The 8,175-nt window shown below is 36.0% G+C and overlaps 1 protein-coding gene across 2 annotated transcripts; it reads right to left on the bottom strand.

Moving 5' to 3' along the window:
* Positions 1 to 287: 287 nt before the first annotated feature.
* LOC131064608 (membrane protein PM19L) lies at positions 288 to 5,550 on the bottom strand. Of its 2 annotated transcripts, XM_057998805.2 has the most exons (5): positions 5,314 to 5,550; positions 5,007 to 5,217; positions 4,877 to 4,922; positions 4,678 to 4,776; positions 288 to 856 (listed from the first exon to the last, which is right to left on the bottom strand). In XM_057998805.2, exons 1-4 carry the CDS (start codon positions 5,438 to 5,440, stop codon positions 4,696 to 4,698), a joined length of 465 nt encoding a protein of 154 aa, XP_057854788.1. In that variant the 5' UTR covers positions 5,441 to 5,550; the 3' UTR covers positions 288 to 856; positions 4,678 to 4,695. The 2 variants fall into 2 exon arrangements, with proteins under 2 accessions (XP_057854788.1, XP_057854782.1); XM_057998799.2 differs by lacking the exon at positions 288 to 856 and having other exon boundaries at positions 4,439 to 4,776.
* Between the last annotated feature and the right edge of the window lie 2,625 nt (positions 5,551 to 8,175).

The following is an 8,175-nucleotide window of genomic DNA, read 5'->3' as shown; positions in this document are numbered from 1 at the left end:
AGACTAGGTTTGAAACAAAGTATAGGGATCTAGATCACTAGAGAAATTATAAATATTAACAATAATTAAAAACTATAAAATTTACGTCAAAGCCAGACACAAGTAATTTAACATTGGATTGAACCAAGTAGATAAACATAATAATTTGCCTTTCAATTTCATCTTATCTACAAAAGTACTAAAACCATAAGAAAAGGATATTATAATAGTAATTACCTTTGACAAATAGTATGAGGGAGCCATGATAATTGTGTAATAAAAAAACTTATCCAAATTGCTACATGCCTTCTTCTCACTCCTATAACAATCATCTATAGTAGCAATGTGGTGGTTTTCCTCTAAAGCTCTCTTATTTGGGTGTTGACAAAATTTACCTTGTGAAATGCCACTATAAGAATGCCATAATATTTAATATATTTTTCTCTCCCATACTATTACCACATAAGAATAGCCTGCACCAAGATGAAAACACCACAAGCTACACCTTGCCGTCGTTAGCACATTTCCAACATGTGTGTAACATGCAAGAAGAATGTTTTGCAGCTATAGTTTTTAATGCCCTCATTTTTATTAATATTGCCATTGAATTCTATGTTGCATAGCCCAACAACATCATCCACTTCTCACATGCATGCAAAACACTTGGAAACCCTAATCCACAACTATCCAAATAACTTAATACCTATATATGCAGCTTGCATTGCATGCAAACTAGGTTTTTACTGCTAACTAATGTCCAAGAGGAGATAACAATCTGCAACATCCCTATTTTGATGACCCCTCAACTTGATATTTGTGCATTCTCTTGCCTCGTAACATCTACAAAGCCTCTGATAGTTTATAGACCCATCTTCACCTTCAATCACAAAGTGCCAAAAAACATTCAACCAATATTTTTTGTAAATAGTGTGCAACTTCACTGATGCAAGTAAGGAACACAAAACAAATCTTCAAAAAAGTTAACTTTTTATTGGTTGTTTGAGCATAGATTAACCACAATTTAAAGATTCCCCCTCTGGTATAGTTCTAGGTAGGAACTAATAACAAGTTATTCCTTTTAGTATTGTTTGGGAATAAAAAATATAGAAATTGACCACGCTTAGTAGTTCACCTATCATGTTAAATTGGATATTTTTTACCATTAGATAATTCCCTACAATAATACTAAACTAATAAAAAATCATCCTACAATTTTGAACCATAATAAAATGAACCATCATGGTGGGTCTCTTTTGGACATATTGAAAGGTTGTGAAATTCAATCATATTATCTAGAAAAAATTACAATGGGTTGTGATCCTAGAAGTGTTATTTTACATCACATGAGATGATTTGATGGTTGGTTGGGTTGATTTATAGAATGGTCTACCTATATTCTAATAATAGCATGCTAAGAATTATAATGTTTTCATTTTCACCCATTCTTGGCTTGAGGTAATTTTATGTATATTCAAATGTTATGACTTGAAATAAATTATTACAAATAGTTTAATATTGATAATAACTAGATTGATAATCTGGATTTATATGTATTATAAATATTAAGTTACTAGATTATTAAAATCTTTTGAGATTATGTGATGAATTTCTTGTACATTTGTAAAAGTGGCGAAGTTGTGTTTATCTAGTCAATCGGAAATAAATATTTTAGGTTAACTACCTTACTTTACGATACTCAAAATTATAACTAGTATAAAAAAATATTAGAAATTTATATTTTAACCTTGATTTGTTGTATTATATTAGAACACTATTTTTAACCATGTATTTGACATCTACATATTTCTATTTAAAGTGTAAAGTAGCCTATTTATATTTCTATGTTCATAAGTAACTTGGAATGTGTGTTAAGAAAAAATATCACATACATGATAGTTACAATATTAAAAGCTAAATTATTGGCTCAATGGAATACTTCAATAAAATAATATCAACATATTTAAAAATTCTATATGATACATCTATATATAATATAATTAGATGTTTAAAAGTACACATACTTAGATACTTCTATTCCTTTTGAATTGGATACTATATTAGTCATAATCACATGTGATGAAAATTATGTTGTATGTAAGTTTCATCTTAGAAGACATTTCATTTCTATGAATCAAAATAAACACCTAATTCTAAGATATTAAACATTTACATATTGCTAAATCTATTTTCATATACCTTGTTTTTGTTAACTCATTTAAATGATATGGTTGTCTTTAATTTTTTTTAAATACATGTCTCTCAAAATAATAAAAATTTTAAATTAAAAATGTATAATAATGAATTCTACCATTTAAATTTTGTAAAAAATTATGAAGACCTTAAATAACCACAAAATTATTAGGATGAAATGCATGAATCCTATCTTGTATCCACTCTATTCCACCACCACCAATATACATTATCTTAAAGATAAATAAAAATGGTCGCTTCAACCCTTAATCTAAAACTTTATTGCATTTTATTTTCCCTAATTTAGACTCTTCAATATGAATGAGTATGATAATACATTTCTTTTCATAATTTTCCCTTGGATTATATCTAATAGTTTCATATCTATTAACATTTGACATGCAATGACAATTAATTCTTTAGAAGAAAAAATATTTCATTTAATAGTCTTTCTTTGACTTTTCTAACATAGAAAAATATTAGATCATAGTGAACATTATTTATAAAGAATTGTAGTTATGTTTTTTCCATATTTTATTTTTAAGGATATCAAAATAAGAAGAATGATTTAAAATAATCTTGTGTTAATTAAAATAAAAGATGTAATTTTTTGTATATGTGTTTGATTAATAAAGCAGTGAGAACAAGGCCACTGACCCTTTACATGATATAACTATTAAAAATCATGGTGCAGAAACAACACTATAACAACATTAACATCAACTATCAGCAAAAAGAGACCAAGTCTTTAGAAAACAGAAACAACAACAGAAAACACAAAAACAAACTACAGGGGTGCCTTTGCACACCCCAGTGGCATCCATGGCTCTGTTTCATTCATTAGACGGGAATTTGTAAAGGTCCCTATCCTCTTGTTTATCTTCCTCTGTGTCCGCAATACGTTCCCTCAACAGAGAGAGGGTGAGTGTCGAGTTGTGTAACACCTACAAATGAAATTTGTTAAGGCCCACCATTTGGGCATCCCAAGCATCCATCTTGCTCTTGAGTTGGTTGACATCATCCCTGATAGCCTGCAATTCAGGCACGGGGCCGAGGTTCTCAATCCTCTGCATGATGTCCAACACATCCGTGCTCAACTTTTCCATTTGCTGCAGAGTAGGGACACCCTAGGGGTTCACAGCAGTCATGTCATCCATAGTCTTTTCCATCTCCTTGGGCACATCTCCAGCAGGGGAGTTGTCAATGTCATTACCCAGGCCCATTAGGGGGAGATATTGCATCACATATTCAGCCATCTTTAATTCTGGGTCCAAGTTACCAGAGTCCAGGGCTTTGTTATCAGAAATTTCCTCGCCCATGACACCCTCAGTGCCCATGTTCATAGGGGCCATATGCTTAACATCAATAGGGTCCTGGGTTTGCATTTCAAAATTACCCATGTCAACGGTACCAATAGTAGTCGGAACCATGGGGTCCCTAGTCATATCCACATCCACGACATCCCCATCAGAGGCCCCCATAGTGGTATTAGGGTCCTCTCCCTCCTTGTCCCCAATGGGGTCCTCCTTCGAGTAAATATTTTCGTTCACCGAGGTCTTCTTATTGCGGCTTTTGGAAGCTAGTCTAGAGGATCTCCTTTTAACCTCAAATCAAGGGAAGGATTGTCATTCTCAGCATCCTCAGACTAAGAATTGTCATCAAAGACAATACATTTGCGTTTAACAGGGGTTTGCCTTTGCTCTTGAACATGGAGCGGGAAGCATTGGGAAAGGCTGACAGAGTCAAACTGGGGGAGACTGTCAATAAGGAAACAACCGAGGCATAAGCAGGCATAGACATGGTGGTTGTAGCAAAGCCTTCATGGGGATATTGAAAAAATTTAGGGAATGCCATAGACAGGGCGGCAAGCTGCTGAGGAGTGCTAATAAATATTTATTTGAGATTTTCAAAGATAAATTGTATACTTCAATTTTTCTTTTTCTTTTGTTGTGCCAAGAGTATCTTTGTGACCCGGCCTAATGTTCAACCCACCCTATCTTGGTCTTACTTTTACTATCAAGTTGGAACCAAAAAGAAGCAAGCCTGGATATCCCCTTGAAATGCACACAATTACATGCAAACAACCTCATTTTTTAAACCTATATTCTATATGTATCAAACAAATTTCGAAAACACTGCAATCTTCAAACAATTATCAGACAAATTTCAAAAAGACTGCTATCTTCGAACATAATAATATGAAAATATCAATCTTATTATTAAGACCAAATTATATCAACATCTCAAATAATTTGTGACATCGCCATCATGAAGCATTGAAAACTATATTGTATTTATACATTTCAGAGTATCCACATAGTCTTGAAGAATCTCGCATCAATAGAAGAGCTAGAAAATTCCAAGCTGAGACAAGTAAAGAATAAAGCAACAACAATTCCGACAATCTTAAAAATTGCTGAAGGAAACTTCAAATTGTTTTAAAGAATGTAAAACACAATGGTTGCAAGAAAGGGCAACCCTTGAAGTAAACATTTTTCAATCTCATACCCTTGTACGTTCTTCTATTCAGCGATGCGAGAGAATGAGTACCACTACATACACCATTTGCGTGACAGACAGAATTATTACAAACGACTCCACCGTTTTCTGCACAAACATTCAAACATACAGTAAATGAAATCTTCTCTTACCAATGGAAATAGGCGTTCATTGTATGGAAGATACGATAGAATGAATTTCTGCTTACCAGACGCGAGTTTCTACCGTGCAAGTCGATTTCCTTGCAAGCCAATCTGCACGAAATGTAGACATGATGATAGTCATTCTATTGACAATGATCTAAAAGTAAAGCAGTAAAAAATAACCCAGGCACCCACCCCATGGCTAAGAGAGTGAGGCCCCAGGCTGTAAGAGCAGCTGAAACCAAGCTATCCCCTGTCCAAGTCCGCAAGTGGTGGAGCCCAGAAAGGCAGGAAGCAGCTCCCACTACTCCCGCTATCAGCGCAAAGATTATGAAGAATCCAGTGGCTGCATTTCCCATTGGAAAGTACACCGCCCAGTATGGGTTTGGCAGCGGAATTCCCAGCCCTGCATTTCCACACCAAACATTGCTGATTGCCCTGATGAAGTATATCTTTACATAATTTAAGAAGAGAGTAGATATAATCTGAAATTGAGCATTACCTGTGATGATTTCATGCTCGATTGCCTTGTTAAGTGCCCACCCTGCTGTTGCACATACGATTATATACATGCACAAGTTCAAAACCAGAATAAACGCTGCAACTGGCTTCATCATTTCCATGGCCATTTTCAATAAAGTAGATAACTGGGATGATTATGATTAGAATGCAGAAGATCTGAAGAAGCAGTCTCTCTCAATGTGGCAGCTAACCACAATTTGCACAATTTTTATAGGCATACCTTGCGTGGAACGTATGCCCAATGTTATATAAAAGTAGAAATCTATAGTGAATGAGTGCTTCGAGAATTTGGTTTTTGTTTTCTTTTGTAAAGTATTCATGCTTTCATTTGTTGGGGGGTGAATGACTCGTTAGGCATGCCTTCTTTCTATTGTTTTACGACGAATTCTTGGATTTCAGTTGCGTAAATTGATAATTTTGAGAATCAACAACTGTAAAGTTAGCTGCCCAAACCTAGCTGTCAGATTTCGATTTTGGGTTAAACTTCGCTGTGAATTCACATAAGTTCTCAACAATTGTAACCATAAGAGGAAATACTTTCAGATTTCTTAACAAACAACCAAAGAATATCCCAAACCTTCTTGGCAAAAGAGAAATCAAAGAAAAGATGTGTAACCGAACAGACCAAACAAAGACTTTTGTCAGTAGACAAACCTTCCACCACATCCAACTTTCTACTCATTGAAAACCATCTAAAGAAATTTCTGTGAAGTTCTCAAGTATTATAGACCAAGCATTATTAAAGCCTGGATATATATATCCCCACGGCCTTGTGCCATTCACCCAGCAAAGCAAATTAAAGTGTACATAGTACATCAAATTTTAAAGCATAAGATACATATATTTAACAGATATTTCAATCATTTTATAGCCGTAGCTCTCAGCGTTGAGTGCTTAGGTGGCCGGACCCAGAGCCCCCTCAACTCGGATCTTTACAGTTACCGTAGCATTCAAGCTTTCCGTTTCTTGTATTAACCGTTGCCCTTCCTGGTCCCGTAGCCGTTAGCATTTGGCGTTTCCGTCGTAGAGTTTAATTGCACCTGTTGTTGACTGATATTAATTCCTACCACCCAGCGAATGATGCAGTCAAACTCTGCATTTAAATTAGAACATTCTCGCCTTTGAGTGCATTTAAATTAGAACCTTCTCGCCCTCCATTCCAGACACCGACTTCCACCGACTTCCACCGACTTCAATCTGATTTCGTGCATGTGTTTTGTTACTGTTTGCATTCTGGAGAATTCTAAAGTCCTCTATAAATAGAGGCAGATGTAATCGATCAAAGCAAGCAATGACGTTTATTCCAATTGTGCTGTAGCACTTTAGGTGTTTTGTGTTTTGCCTCTGCCCACAACAGTGTGGTATCAGAGCTAGGTGAGAGGAGCAGACCGTGAGAAGTGTTCACAGCTGAGTGATGAAGAAAGGAGCTGTTGCAGATTATAGAAGATAGCTGCTGATGCTGCTGAGTGTATGAAAAAGAAGTTCGTTGAAACAAGAGATTGAGGTTTTTGAAAGTTTCCCCCACCTTCATGTGGTATCGGAAGTTGTAAGGAAAGCATAGTGCGCAAGATGCTCTCCTAATGTCAATTTGCAGGAAATAAAGCAAGTATGTATTCATTTCAATTTAAAGAACTTAAAGATGTGTACAAACAAATGGATAAATAATCAAACAGACAAAACATGACAAAGAAAGAACACAAGAGTTACGTGGGAAAATATTTACGGGAAAAAACCCACCACCTAAAAGAGATCACTTTATTTCAGTAAACATATGATTACAATAAAGTTTCAAATCTTTCTTTTCAGACATCCACTCTCAGAACTCTTTTTTAGACTAATAGAGCAAACCCGTATATCGTTCAAGAATGCAGAGCGTAGCAAAAATAGCCAATGTTATTTCGGTTCCCTCTGGGAACATATACTTTTGAAACGACCTGGCTGTTCAACTGTTTGTTCGTTCAACTGTCAGGAAGCTCAACCATCTGTTCGTTCATAAACTCGTGAGAACATATTATCCCACATTCACTAGGAGGCGAGTTGGTTCATATTCTTATACACTAGTGCAACCACATTAACTGTCTGCATGATAAAACTTTTGACCATTGACCCATGTGAACATTCGTGGTAAGTCACCGCTCATCGGGTGAACTCCCTCTATCAGCAAGACCAGTTTCGACTTACTCTGATCCCCGATGAACAAGCAATGTGGTTCCATCGACATAAGACACACCATCGGCAGAACACCCTCAATGGTTACCCCGATCGCCCGATTGTCGATAGGCGACTTCATCGGCATAATGCCCGCTATCGGACAAACCTCCAACGAGCTACTCCAATCTCCGATGGAATGAGTCCATTGGCATAGGTTACTCCGATCAACACGAACAAAGGTCAACTGAATTCGAGGCACTTTTCCAACAAACTCCCACTTGACGAGGAATTCACTGGACTGCTAAACGTTTTCAGACGTTACTAAGAACCATGGGTACTAAGACCCATAGAGCTAGAGCACCACTTGTGCTTGTAAGTACTTAGTGGTTTCATTAAGGCATCTGCAACATTTTCCAGAGTGTAAACCTTGTTCAAATTTACTTTTCCATCTTCCACCATGTCACGAACAAAGTGATATTGCACATCAATATGTTTAGTCTTGGCATGGAATGTAGGATTCTTTGTCAAAAAAATGGCACTTTGACTATCACAACAAACTTCAATTTGCCTTGCATCAAAACCAATATCAGAACTCAAATGCCTAAGCCAAACAACTTCTTTACAAGCATGTGTGGCAACCATGTATTCTGCCTCTGTAGTGGACAAAGCGACTACAGGTTGCCGCTTGGTC

The sequence above is a fragment of the Cryptomeria japonica genome, chromosome 1, assembly GCF_030272615.1.
Source record: "Cryptomeria japonica chromosome 1, Sugi_1.0, whole genome shotgun sequence".
In the NCBI taxonomy this organism is placed as follows: domain Eukaryota; kingdom Viridiplantae; phylum Streptophyta; class Pinopsida; order Cupressales; family Cupressaceae; genus Cryptomeria; species Cryptomeria japonica.
The sequence above is the reverse complement of the archived record's forward strand: the minus strand, read 5'-3'. Positions and strand labels throughout refer to the sequence as shown.